At 40.7% G+C, this 14534-nt stretch overlaps 1 protein-coding gene across 1 annotated transcript in view; it reads left to right on the top strand.

Moving 5' to 3' along the window:
* Positions 1 to 2555: 2555 nt before the first annotated feature.
* col4a5 (collagen, type IV, alpha 5 (Alport syndrome)) overlaps positions 2556 to 14534 on the top strand; it is a 115569-nt gene continuing 103590 nt past the window's right edge. The window contains exons 1-2 of the mRNA XM_017436086.3: positions 2556 to 2665; positions 2762 to 2837. Coding sequence (XP_017291575.1) covers positions 2571 to 2665; positions 2762 to 2837 — 171 coding nt within the window. The 5' untranslated portion in view covers positions 2556 to 2570. The remainder of the gene's footprint in view (positions 2666 to 2761; positions 2838 to 14534) is intronic.

Raw genomic sequence — 14534 nt, 5'->3', positions numbered from 1 at the left:
AACTCTGCGGAGCGCGAATATCCAACATCCAACTTAAAACTAACTTCACTGCGGTCGCAAACCAGTTTCCTACCCAGCTGCACGAGAGTGTGGGGAAGCTGTTTTGCACGTCCTGCAGTGTACTCATCGAACATAAACACAAGTCATCCATCGACAAACACTTTGTGTCTGCAAAACGCGAGCTGCAGACGAGGGACGATCCAGAAATGGTCATAAATGTCAGTTTAGAAGCTATCAAAGTTCTCAAATAAAGCACCGTTTGAGAATGTCAATGTTTGTTGGTAATTATCCTACAAAACTAGTAAGTATTTTTGGTTTATATATTAAAAGTTATGGTTTTTTATTGATTTTAGTAAAAAAAACGACGCAACTTTTAGGAAAATGCCCTGTGAAATCAGGCATTTTAGCCCGCAACAATCACAAAAAATGCCTGGGAGATCCTGGAGGGACTGAAAAGCCCCTTGGTAACAGGGTGCCAGGGGTGGACAAAATTTGCCCTGAGTTGCTAAAGGTTCTGGATATTGTGGAGCTGTCATGGTTGACATGTCTCTGCAATGTGGGTTGGCAACTGGGTTGGCAGTTCCCATTTTTAAAAAGGAGGACAGCAGAGAGTGTTCCAATTATCGGGGCATCACATTTTTTTGCAGTGTGGCCTTCTTTCCAATCGTGGAACAGATCTTCACCCTTCCGGGGTTGCTAAGGGGGTCATGGGAGTTTGACTCTCCAGTCTACATGTAATTTGTAAATATGGCTTATGACCTTCTTCCTCAAGGCATTCTGTGGGTGTTGCTACAGGAGTATAGGATGCCTTGGTTGCTTTTGAGGGTCTGTATAATCCCTGTATAACCAAACCAGGAACTGTGTCTGCATTCTTGGGACAAAGTCAAGCTCGTTCTCAATCCCTTGCCTCTGATCCTGTTTGTGGTCTTCATGGACAGGATCTCAAGGCGTAGTCCTGGACAAGAGTGTGTCTGGTTTGGGAACCTCAGTGTCTCGTCTCTGCTTTTTGCAGATGATGTGGTTCTGTTTGCGTCTTCACGCCATGACCTTTATTCAGCGTGCACTGGTATGGTTCACAGCCGAATGTGAAGTGGTTGGGAAGAGAGTCAACTCCTCTAAGTCCAAGGCTAAGTTCCTCCGGGTTGGGAGTGAGAATCTGTCTCAAGTGGAGGGCTTCAAGTATCTGGGAGTCTTGTTCATGAGTGATGGTATGATGGAGTGGGAGTTGAATCGACAGATCCGGCCTTGTCTGCAATAATGAGGGCATTGCTTCCGTCAGTTGTGGTGAAGAAAGAGTTAAGTCGAAAGGCAAAGCTCTCAATTTATTGGTCCATCTACATTCCAACCCTCACCTATGGTCATGAGGTTTGGATCATGACCGAAAGAACAAGATTCCAGACACAAGAGGCTAAAATGAACTTCTTTTGTTGGGTGGCCAGGATTATGTATTCTCTCTGGCCTGGGAATGCCTTGGGCTCCCCCAGGAGAAGCTGGAGAGTGTCACTTGGGAAAGGGATGTCTGGATTTCCCTCCTGGACCTGTTGCCTCCATGACCCAATCATGGAAAAGTAGAAGAAGGAAGGCAGGACAGACAGACAGACAGACAGACAGACAGACAGACAGACAGACAGATAGACAGACAGACAGACAGACAGACAGATAGACAGACAGACAGACAGACAGATAGATAGACAGATAGACAGACAGATAGATAGATAGATAGATAGATAGATAGATAGATAGATAGATAGATAGATAGATAGATAGATAGATAGATAGATAGATAGATAGATAGATGTCACAATCTATCACCAACACTCCTCCTGGCAGCTTAAGAATATAACATAAAAACATAAAGTTGCTAATGAATTCTAATGTAGTATGAACCCAGTAGGGTTTTGAGATCTATGAGCTCAGGTCAAATAGTGAAGCCCAGAGTTAAAACCAAATATAGTGAAGCAGCATTTAGCTGTTATGCCACTCACAAATGGAACAAACTGCCAACAGATCTGAAATTAGCCCCAAATGTGAGTGTTTTCAAATCCAGGTAACAACCTTTCTATGACTGAGATCTTTCAAAGGTTTTAAAATTAGATCTCTCATTTATTGTCATTTTAAAATAGTTTTTTATTTGTATTTTTTTGGTGTTTTCTTTTTCTTCTTTTTTGTTTCTAATGTGAAGCACATCGAGTTACCATGTGTATGAAATGTGCAATAAAATTCCACATTCAGCGTCATCTCCTCCACAATCAAATGCGTGACTGTGACTACAATGTAATGTCTCACAACTTATAGAAGGTATTTTTTCATCAAAGAGGCAATACTCACACACGCACGCACACCCACACACACACACGCACACACACACACACACAGACACACACACACACACGATATCCTTCCGCGCTGAACTAACATACATGACATTTCAAAGTTCACTCTAAACCAGATCAAACCACACATCATACAGCCTGAAACATGTTACACTGAATGTTTGTTACACGCCAAATTGGGACACATTTGCATTTCTTTTAATCTCTATTTCTGTTAGTGTAGGTGCAGCTATATCAATGCGCCCAGGGGGCAGGTTGAAGTCGGGGAGGGAGGCGCATGGTGCCACATCTAGGAGCAGAGACTGGGAGCCTGTGAGAGTCAGCAGCGACAAGTGCGTTTTTCTCCTTCTTCCTTCAGTTCCTAAGCGCCAGTGTGCTTCGTGGAGCGGGGGACATGATCATTAGTCGATGTTTGTTTTGTCCTACAGTAAGATGAGGAACGTCCCGGGGCTGGTCGCGGCTCTGCTCCTCCTGAGCGCTGCGGTGCAGCGAGCTGACGCTGCGGTAAGTTCAACTCTTTTCTCTTGGAGCCGAAATAAGCGGCAACTAAAGTTTATAAACAGCTCATCTGCCTTATAACAAGTGCCTACCCTCTTATAATAATGATCGTAAAGCTGAAATGTACCTATGTATTTATTCACCTCACTGAGCCCTTCTGGATTGTTTTGTTGTTAAGGGCTCCAGCTTTTGTAGTTTGATGCTGTAGGTCTTCTTCCTCACAGCAACCTGTAGCAACATGCCAGTCCAGAAAGGCGCATAAAGTCTCCCAGCATGGATTTTATTCTACTCTTTATCGTGCAAAGCAGATCTCGTTTTTGTGTGTGCGGCTGAGTTGTGTCTGGATGAAGAAAGAACTCAGACATTCCTGTTCTGTCAGTGATAACTTCTGTAGGTATAATGTAAGCCAGAGCTTTTTTTAAAACTATTATTTGGTTGTGCGATGAAGGAAGGAAAATAATTCCCCCCCTGCCCAGGTGGTATGTTGGTGTAATTGATGGGATTTGCTGTCCTATACCTTGCATGTTTTGATTTAGTTCAGCCAGGGCATCGACATGTGTTGTCTCTGTCATCTTTAGGGTGAAATCAGTAACAGAAACACAGGAAGAATGTGTCTTTGTGTGGCTTTTTGTACCGCTATTATTGCAAAAAAAAAGAAGCTCAGTAAGACCAGCTGCAGCTTTCCTTCTGTCTTCACATCAGTGCGTCTGTCTCCAGATGCTCCAGTCTACTGAATATTCACATTTCATTAATGATTCACGTCTGCTGGCTGATTCCTGCTCAAATAAGTGGGCTCGCCTAATCAGAATAATGCTGCAACTTCTCATGTTTTTATATCATTCAAGAGGCCTTTTTGTGTCTCCATACTTTATGCTTTCGAAAAGAATAGTTTTTTATGTTTTTAAGTGGGGTTCTATGGAAAGGCTATGAGCAGTTAATGTCTTACCTGTTGTAGATAGCTCTTTGAAAAATCCTCAGTTTGGAGAAATAGTTTAATTCTGACTGGATCAACACGTGCAGCTAAGACCAGAGTAGGTAGCTACCTCCTTATGCTACTTTTCATTTACCTCAAATGTCAAAACTTGAATCTGGGACTAACATCAGACCTGAATTTAATGCAGCATCTCCCCTAGGTTTCTGGTTTAGAGGGGGATCAGACTAGGGAGAGGGGTATATTTAACTGATCAGTGAAGCTAATCTGACTACTGCCATGCTCACAGTGACAAACCTTTACAAACTTTATCAAGTCTTTTCTCAGAACAATGAAGCAAAACAGGTGTTGAGTTAAGATTTGCTGTTCAAAAATACAGAAACATCCTCCTGAGGATGTGATTTTGCAGAGAATCTGTTCTTGAATCAGTTCTATTTGTCTCACTAAGACCCCCTAGTGGAAACAGTGTTTATAGACCCAATTTTCCTTACAGGCATTCACCATCACTGTTCACCAAAAGCCATTTTATTAAAAAAAATAAAATAAAAATCAATTTATGTTAATTTTCTTTTCAGTATACCAGTATACTTTTCAGTATTTAATTAATCTATAAAACTCACAAAATTGTCTAAAAATGTCTTTAATGTACTTTTAATAGGAAAGTCCCTTAAGTTCCATTCTTGTAGCTGACACAGTTTTAAGTAAATGTTGTTTTTATTTACATTATTGCAGTAAAGTCTTTAAAAAGAAGCACAAAAGAGCTTATTATCTCATTTGTAACATATAATTTGGAAAAAATCACAAGTCTCATGCATCCTTTTTTTTGTTTTAGTGGTGGGTCCTCCCTCAGATATCAATCTTCACTCTGCCAGGTGAAGGAGTTCAGCAGTAATGTACACCCCAAGGTTTTTCTTTGAATCTGTCTTGCAAACCACAAGCACACGCTTGATCTGAGGCATGCATTTTTTTTCTGTGCACATGGATAGAGACGCACACTTGTGAAAACTGGCCTTGTGCACTCTTTGACATGGATTTCCTGGTGGTTCGTGGTTGTGAAGTGAGGACTTATAGTCAAAACATCCACACATAGCAGAGATAATAATGTAAAAATAAAGTGAAATGAAATAAAATAACACAGCAAGAAGTTTGTCTTTCAGTTGTGGGGTAACAATAAAGCTCCTTAAAGTAGCATTTTTTTTTTGCTTCACTGTGTCTTTAGTTTGTTATTTTAGGATTTCTACTTTTTTATCTTTACTTACTGATTCTGTTCACAGTCTTTTCTTGAAAACAGTAACAATCAGAAGCATCAGTTTAGGAAATCAAAGTTTTGTATATATACAAAATGGCAACAAGTAATTCAGGACCACTAATGTCAAAAGATTTTGTGAAAAATATGTTTTAAAATCATCAAAAACATCTGCTTAATATTTAACATGAATTTCCCTCGAAACTGAAAACTTTTTTTTTTCATCAGCAGTTTCAACTAGTTTTTTAATCAAATAATTTTTTAAAATTCTTTTTAAATGTTATTCAACTTTTTTTCCTCCACTAACATCTCTAGAGACCCATTCTTATTACCCACACGTCCTTGTCTGTTTTGCTTTAAAAAGTTATTTCATAGAGTAGAAATCTGTGGTTACTTGCAAGCTTAAATTATGGCAGTAGCAGCAGGCTGTAGCACTTCTGGTGCAGTGCAGGGGCACTTCTTACAGAAATATAGTGTTTCTGCCAGAATAATTGTGTGGTGGAAAATGTATTTTTACATAAAAATGCTAGTGCAAATTAGGCTGTTACTTAGCTAAGTGATTAGTGACCCATTTAGCCTGTTTTCGACCTCTTACCCTCTCTGGGACAGACTGACACTGAGTTATCAATGAGTTGCAGATGACAATAACACTAACGTGAGGCCAAAAGTCAGTGAGACCCAACACCAAATGTTTACACAACTGACTACATCAATCCAGCAAAAACATTTCTCCTTTTTTAATTTTTAGCTTGTCACTTCTTTTTTTTTGCAAGAATATCCCAATATTCTTACTGTTATTTTAGCATTGCTTATCTTCTGAGCTCTTCCTATATTCCAAGGTGATAATGTCAAGAGAGAGCAGCACGTCAGTGCAGTGGGTAGAGCTGTCGCCTCACAGCGAGAAGGTTACAAAATTGCCTACTGGCCTGGGACCTTTCTGAGTGGAGTTTGCATGTTATACCTGTGCATGTGTTGATTTTCTCCAGGTACTCTGGTTTCCTCTGACTGACCAAAAACATTCATCTTAGGTCAAATGGCAACTGTGAATTGTCCTTAGATGTGAGTGAGAGCTTTGTTTGTCTTTATTAGGGTGGTCCCGAAATACAAACTTCAACTTTTCGAAGGTGCTTCTTCGTTTTTTAGTTCAATTTGGGGAAATAATAAATTGGTTGAAATTTCATAAGATTTGAAAAAAATTAACCACTGCCACAAAACCCGTTTTTGTGCCACGGGGGTCAAATTTTGACTTACCAATTGGCTGCATTACCTTCTAGCACAGGGAAAACTAATTCAGCATAGCTAAGTACTAGTTGCACCATTTGTGCACTTCTGTCTTTTCATGTATTTACAAGGGTAAATGCAACAAGAGAGCAGAATCTGGTATGGCTGATTGGCTTCCCAGCAGACAAGCTACCTGGAAATAGGCTTCCATCTTGGGCTGAGGTTCTCCAGAGATACTTCAAACTGCACCGTGATGAGAAGCTGGAAATCAGAAGGGCAGCAGCTCAAGTTGTTAGTGAGGTGGTAGGCATCTGGCAAAAAGCAAGGATTCCGACTGCTGAAGACAGGAACATTATCAAAAAACTGGAGAGGAAGGTGTAACAGTATCGATCAATAGCTAGGGGAAAGACCAAACGATCTGCATCTCAGATAAAGAAGGAGGATGAGTTCAAGTCAAACATAAATGATTTGTTTGACATTGCTCATGTCCAAGCATTCCAGATGATAAAGATCCCACAGGATTGTGAATTCCTCAAAGCACAGCGGGAGCCAGGGGGCGTGGCTTCATGGTTGGTGTTGATAAAGTGGTGGAAGGAAGGGAAGAAAGGGCCTTTCAGCAGGCTGAGATGTCAATTGCAAGAAAGCAGCATGAAATGATGCTACTGGCTGCACGAGAAGAGACTGTTGAGCTTATCTCTTCAACAGACAGTAGTACTGATGTTTCTGATCCTGAGAACAATGAGGCTCCAGCCGCTCCTAAGAAGGCATGCCGGCGTGCACAGAACAGCAGCAGCCTCTGCTCTGGGGCATGACCCATCAGATTTGGCTATTAATCGGTCATCGATCCGTAGATATAGGCAAACCCACAGGAAGGATATTGCAAAGGAGATTCAGAAGTCTTATGCTAGTGGCACAAGTCTAGTAGTTCATTGGGATGGCAAACTGCTTCCTGATGATGGAAAGCAGAAAGTTGATCGTCTTCCTGTCATTGTTACTGACCCACGAGGAACTGCTAAGTTGCTTGGAGTACCAAAACTCCCAGTTGGAACTGGCCAAGCAACAGCCACTGCCGTTATGCAATGTCTTGAAGACTAGGAGTTACCAGACAAGGTGGTTGGCATGAGTTTTGATACCACATCCAGTAATACTGGCTCAGCACTTGGTGTATGCACCTTCCTACAACAAAAAATTGGACGCCCACTGTTCCAGTTTGCATGCCGCCATCATATTCTTGATCTGGTAGCAGAGGCAGCATTTGTAACATGCTTTGGCCATTCTTCTGGTCCAGATATAGCCATCTTCAAGAGGTTCAAGTCTAACTGAAATCACATTGACCAAAGCAAGTTTACGCCTATGACACATGGTGAATTGAGCTCAGTGAACTCTGTGCTTTCTGAAGTGTTTTTCAGCAACAAGGAGCAGATTGTGTTATTCTGCATCCAGAAGCTGGAATCTGCTCAACCACGAGATGACTACTGTGAACTTCTGGAGTTGACCATCATTCTTTTTGGTGACTGTCCTCCAAGGGCATTCAGGTTCATGCAGCCCGGTGCCCTTCATCGTGCTAGGTGGATGGCAAGTGTCAAGGGATCAAGATCTTTCTGTTTCAAAACCAGTTTCACTTAACTGCTCAAGAGCTCTCTGGCCTGAAACGCTTTACAGCATTCACCGGTGCACTGTATGTCAAAGCCTGGTTCAGTGCTCCATCTGCAATCACTGCTCCAGCTGGAGATCTGTCATTCTTAAAGGGTCTGGTCTCTTACCCTGATTCTGTCATTGCCAAGGCCACCAGCAAAAAGTTTGCCAGACATCTGTGGTATCTTAGTGAACAGCTGGCTGGACTTGCCTTATTTGACAGCAGCATTGCTCATGATCTGAAGCGTAAGATCGTGACTGCTCTTCAAGATGAAGGTGATGATGATCCCCAGCCACGTGCAACAGTGGACCTAGAAGCAAAGAGTCTGCTGCTACCAGAACTGTGGCAGATTTTGTTACATCTGTCTCAAGTTACATTTTTGAGGCATTCAACATTAACACGGATTTCCTTGTCAAGAACCCATCAGAGTGGGAGGATGACCCATCATTCAAGACATCACAGCAGGTCCTGTGTAGCATTGCTGCTGTCAATGATTTTGCTGAGCGGGATGTGGCACTCATCCAGGATTACAATCAAATCCTGATGAAGGATAAGCAGCGGCAATACCTACTGCAAGTTGTTGAATGGCATTGACATCAGTTCCCAGATGCAAAGAAAATCGTAGCCAAATGACACTTTTCATGACTGTTTTTTTTCACCAAATATGTGAAGAGTGACACTTAAATCTGTCGTGTACACTAATTGAAATGAGAGAGGAAAAGTTTTTTCAATTAGTATTTCTTATCTTAACAGGCACAATACACACACACTGGCACATGTTATTGTTGGTTTGAACAAATATGCTTGAATATTCCAGGTTTTACCCCACGTGTGGCAGTGGTTAGAATAGTTATATTAATATAAAATTATATACAAAACATTTTCTTAGCAAGATGAACAATTTTGTCAGGAAGCACCTTAAAAAAAGTCACATTTTTATTTTTGGCATATTGTAGAGGACCACCCTAGTCTTTATGTGGCCCTGTAATGGGCTTGTGACCTGTCCAGAGTGTACTCCGCCTCTTGCACAGTGACTGCTGGAGATACCAGAGGCACCAGCTCTTTACAACCTGGAAAGGACAAGCGGGTAAAGAAAATGGATGGATAATGTCAAGAGAACATCTCCTCCTGTCAGTGACATTCAAACCTTATTGTCAGCTCTTCTCTTCCCTGCCCTCCATCTCTGTCATTCAGTGTTGAGAGGACAGTAAACATGGGGCATTTCTTTATCTACTCCTCACATTGTTTGGTCTGTAGAACTGAAAGTCAACCAATTCAATCTTAACCTAACCTATTTTACTACATTACGACACTGACCAAGGCTCATAGCTGCCATGCTTGTGTTACACGATGCTCTCCTCATGACAAGAGAACTTAAATTTAAAAAGTCCATCTGCTTTATGTCAGCAACTTGTTCCATTTTCAACTATGACCTCTGCATCTTACTTATTTTCAGACTAAACAACTTTTGGCACTCTCTAAGATTAGACTTGGATTGTATAGCTGAGAATTAACTACATATGTTGAAGAGCTTTTTTTTAACCCCATCTAGATCACCAATATGCGGACGTCACGTAATAGCCAGCATGTTGACAATCAAGATGTATTTGCTCCATTACATAAGTTCACTAGAGATCACTAGAGTTTGTCATTCTGTTAATCTGGGTTTTGGATCTTTTTTAATTTAGACTAACATTTGGATATGTTATTCACATTGTAGCTTTTTGTTACACTAGAATGTAATAATAATAACAACTAAAAGGTTTTCTGCTACCTTCTGTCTTAATATCTCTCGAGAATCAGAACACCCTACAGGTTTCACAAAAAAGTGCCACAAAATAAGACCGTCCTGTTTAGACATGTAGGCATGAAACCTTCATTGGGATGAAACCCATGTAAACTCTGCATAAAGATGGGCTTAGTGCAAAAAGTACCCTGCCATTAAACTTCTATTTTATCATTTAGGATGCCCCAGTTTTATGTAGCATCCATCAAATTTGGTAATATCTTTAACAATCAACTTCACTTTTCATCTTAGATTAGGCTCCTCAAGCTGAAATGTTTGTATTTTTAAAGTAGTATCTGACTGTTGTTGACTAATTGTAGACATAAAAATATGTAAGTTTTGAAATCCCACTGAATTGCATGGCATCCCTGCAAATGATGGGCAAAAATTGTTTGTTGCAATTTAGTCACGAAGTATCATAGTCATGTCTAAGTTCTGTCTCAATTTATTCTCATTTTTTTGGTCTCTATTCTCAATTTGGTTTCACAGGTTTCCAAACCCTCCCAAAGTCATCTCATATTTATCATAGTTTCAAATTTATGTAAACAAAATTGAGGATTCAAAAAGGATTTAAGACAACCTATTTTGAGTGGTATTTTGAGTAAATTTGTTACACAATTTTTTGGAGATGTTCCTAATTCCTGCAATTGCAAGGCCTTCAAGCAAAGAAATGAAGAACCTTCACAAATGTTTCAAGACATTTTGGAAACTTCCTTGCCAGTCGCAATTTGTCCCCAACAGTTGAAGCCAAGTGGAATATCCATCCATCCATTTTCTTAACCTGCTAGTCGATTCAGGATCACAGGGAAGCTGATACCTATTTTTAGCATCATTGTGCGAGAGGCAGGGTACAGTACACCCTGGACAGGTTGCAAGTCCATCATAGCCAGTGTGATATTATCTTTACAATTTTAATCCAATAAAATTATAGGTAGTTTTTTAATCATTTATGAGCATAGACTGATGTCAAACACATGTTGTGTTGGAAGGAGATGGTAGGGTAAAGTCTAAAATCAGTGTTCTTTCCAAATGATTCACTCTCTCACAAATGGATAAAATGAGACAGATGTTGAACCAGTTCCATTGTTGTTGTGGCTTCTAGGACACAAAGTCTTAGTGAAATAGGGCTGTATGGATACACTAATGTCACGATACGATACGATACACGATATTCTGCTCACAATACGATGTATATCACGATATTTAGCAAACGATGCAATTTTATACATTTTTACGATTTTCTGAAAGATTTTAGAGGGACAGAGTGATTTTGGTGACATTTTGTGACTGTTTCATAGACTTGGATTGAATTAACTGAACAGAAAACTGATTAAAAGCACCAACTAGACAATACCTGGCTCTGAATGGAGAGACTTAGAGTCTACATCTGGACAAAATGAATCAAAGATGCGGTAAGAAAATGAGTTTCCTTTAATTGAAACAGTGCAAACTGTAGCTCACAAGCCTTTGTAAAGTAAATAAAGTGCCGCAAGTACCCTGTTCTGCACAGTTTCATTGACAGCTTTTTTGACCTTGACACTTAACATTTGAGTGAGTCACTCTAGGCAACTGGTAAGTAAACATAATAATATGACTTCTCTAAAACAGTCAATAATTCAAGTAATGAAGAACAACATTTAACTTCAAATGACCCATCTTAGCAGAGCAGCTTAAGGCCTGTAGGCCCTGACTAACAAGTGAACTCTAAACAGGACGCCTACTCTGCAGACCAAGTGATCTACATTCTCCTCAGATTTTTGTTCAGGAATAGAATCTGATCAACATGCTCTGGGAGAAGTGCACTTCTCTGTGCAGTGATGATATCTCCAGCAGTGGAGACGACTCTCTCTGAGGACACACTGGTGCCAGGGACGCAGAGGTACCTTTTAGCAAGATGTGACAAGAGTGGATACTCATATTGGTGCTCCTTCCACCAAACCAGTGGATCTTCTTTCACTTCCAAGAGATCTGCCTCCTTGTAGCAGGTCATCTGCAGGTCGTCTTGGGTCATGCTGCACCACCACCGTATTGTTCACCAAGAAGGACAGCCAGTGGACAAGATGGCCTTGGATTCTTGGGTGGAGGATTCTGACCTTCAAATAAATAAATGAAAACAAAAACTTATTATTTACAGTTAAGCAAATTCCATAATTCCGACGCAAAGGTTTAGATAACACAGTGCATTTCACTTGATGACAATGAGTGATACTAGTGCTGGGCGATATAACGATACATATCGTGGAGACGATAGAAAAGTGTCTTTGGTGATATATTTTCTTCTATCGTCTCTATCATTATTGTATCAATGATTCATGTAAATATTTCATAACGTAGGCTACGATGAATGTATTAGTGTTGTCACTTTGCATACATTCAGTTTATATAAGTTATAAATAATAAGAAAAAATAACTATTTTGCGAAAAACCTCCGTTTTGCGACATGACTCTGCTTTATGTTAAAGTTGTGAAAAGAAAAACTATAGCCTGCCGAAGATAATGAAGTCTGTTGTCATTTGATACATTTAATTGCTGCACTAAAATGCAGCAGATCTCATTTGTGAAAGTTCAGCTAAATGTCACTTTGAAATAAAGCTTGAAAAAGGTAAGAAATCATATTATTTTTTCTTATTTTTCAGAGAATAACTGACAACGTACGTAATTGGGGTATATCGTGATATATATCGTTATCGTGATATAAAATTATCCATATCGTGATACAGGATTTTTTCAATATCGCCCAGCACTAAGTGATACTGACCTTGACTGCATTTGCTGCTTCCTCTTTGTCCACACTCCAAAGTGAAAACTGAATTAAATAGGTCATGAGCTTTTACTGTAATGCATCTTTGAATTATATTATTTAATATCTATGCCTTTAAAACAACTAACATTATGGTACTTATGCTTTTTAATCTATTTGATATCCATCCATTTTAAAAACTGTTAACTTTGTAGGATATGAATTTAAAACTTTGAAAAATATTTTATTTAGGCCTATGCTAACTCTTGCCAGGAGATGGCAGATAGGATACAAGGCAAAGGGCAAACCTATCAATACTGTCACCTTACCTCTAATGGCTGCATGCTCAGTCTTGCAGCCTCTGCCACCAGTCCATCGTAGACTTCCTGTCTTTCGTTGTCAGTCAGGAAGGGAAGACTTTTGAATCTTGGATCCATCGCTGAACATGCATGGAGAGTTGCCTTGAGGTGGATGTATCTCTTCTGAAGGTCCTCAGCCATGGCAGCCTTCATCTCTTTTATGACAGAAGATTCACCTTCAATCGGTTTCAGTCCATTTATCAGTGTGTCCTGGATCACTGTGTGTCTTCTCCTTGGACATGTACTGTGTCGCCTCCTTCATGGGCTTCAGTGCACTGACTACTTCTTCAGCTGTTGTTACATCTGACTCGGACAGTGTGCACAGGTCCAGATTTCCTCACCTCACTCGAGAGCAGAGCTGCGCAGATAGCTGGTTGTTGCTCAAGGAATCGCTCCAACATGTCGTGCACTGTTCCACCTATAGTTAGATAAAAGTTAATATATATATATATATATATATATATATATATATATATATGACCTATAGTGTCCCTCACAGCATGGATGGTAATGACAAAATAAATTAGTATTACAACAAAATAAATAATTTAAAAATTGGGCTGGGAGATTTATAAACATAGAGATTAAGAAGAAAAATATTGACATATACATTTTGTCCATGCCCAGCCCTAAAAAGAAGTAATCACACACTAACCTGGTAATTACGTCCGTCATCAGTTTATGTTCTGGTAGTCGTAAAAGCCTCTGCTTCTCTTTTAGGACGTGGCTTACTGTGGTGCTTCGTCTAAAGAAGTTGATAATCTTTCTCACTCTTCCCAACAGGCGTGCGACTGCTGTGATTTTTAGGGCTCGTTGTGCAGCCAGATTCAGGGTGTGAGCGTAGCATTTGACATGAAGTGAGAACGCTGCCTCCACAGCTGCAATGGACATATTTGACGCGTTGTCCGTAACAATTACAGGATCCTTTTCTGTTATTCCCCACTCAGTGAGGGCCTTCCTCAGGTGTTCTGCCAGGTTTTGTCCGGTGTGACTCTCGGGCATGTCCCTGGTTTGTAAGACGTAGGTAACAAGCTCCCATTCCTCATTGATAAAGTGAGCCGTGATGGTCACCTAGGCTTCTGTTGTTTGCAAGGTCCACCCGTCGCAAGTCAGGGCAACCCTCTCTGCGCTGGCAATGGAGGCTTTGACGTGTGCGTTTTTCTGAGCATACAGCCTGGGAACGCACACTTTGGTGAGGTGTTCACGGGTCGGGATCTGATAGTGGGGCTCCATCTCGTTCACCATGCGCCTGAAGCCTGCGTTTTCAACCACTGAGTAGGGTCTCAAATCCTGACAAATAAAGTTGGCAATCGTCTCGGTAATCTTTTGTGACCTTGGCGAAGTAGATGGTAACTTACGGAAACACCCGCCATCGCTGTCCAGTATGGTTTGTTTTGAGTCAGGGCATAGCTTCGCGGGCTCCTTGGCTAACGTTACCTTGTCGGGGTGGTGACGTTTCAGGTGGGCTCGTAGGTTGGTAGTATTTCCCGAGTATTTAACATTTCTGTGACATAGCTTGCAGACCGCCAGAGTTTTATCCAGAAAGTCGCTTTCCTTCTTCTTTTTGAAGCCAAACTGCTCCCACACATCTGCTTTTAAGCAAGAAGGAGCTGGAGTGATGTTCAACGCCATTATATTGAATCTCCTCGCTCGCACTTCTTCTGTGTAAATCAAGCATATAGGCGGGTAACTTGGTAGAAATGCTCTACAGCGACACTAGTGGCTGGATGACCTAATCGCTCTCCGTGCAAAGCGAACGGGGAATGGGTGGGGTGGGGGGTTGG

The sequence above is a fragment of the Kryptolebias marmoratus genome, linkage group LG7 (genome assembly GCF_001649575.2).
Source record: "Kryptolebias marmoratus isolate JLee-2015 linkage group LG7, ASM164957v2, whole genome shotgun sequence".
Classification (NCBI taxonomy): Eukaryota; Metazoa; Chordata; class Actinopteri; order Cyprinodontiformes; family Rivulidae; genus Kryptolebias; species Kryptolebias marmoratus.
This window is presented reverse-complemented; position numbering and strand designations above follow the sequence as displayed.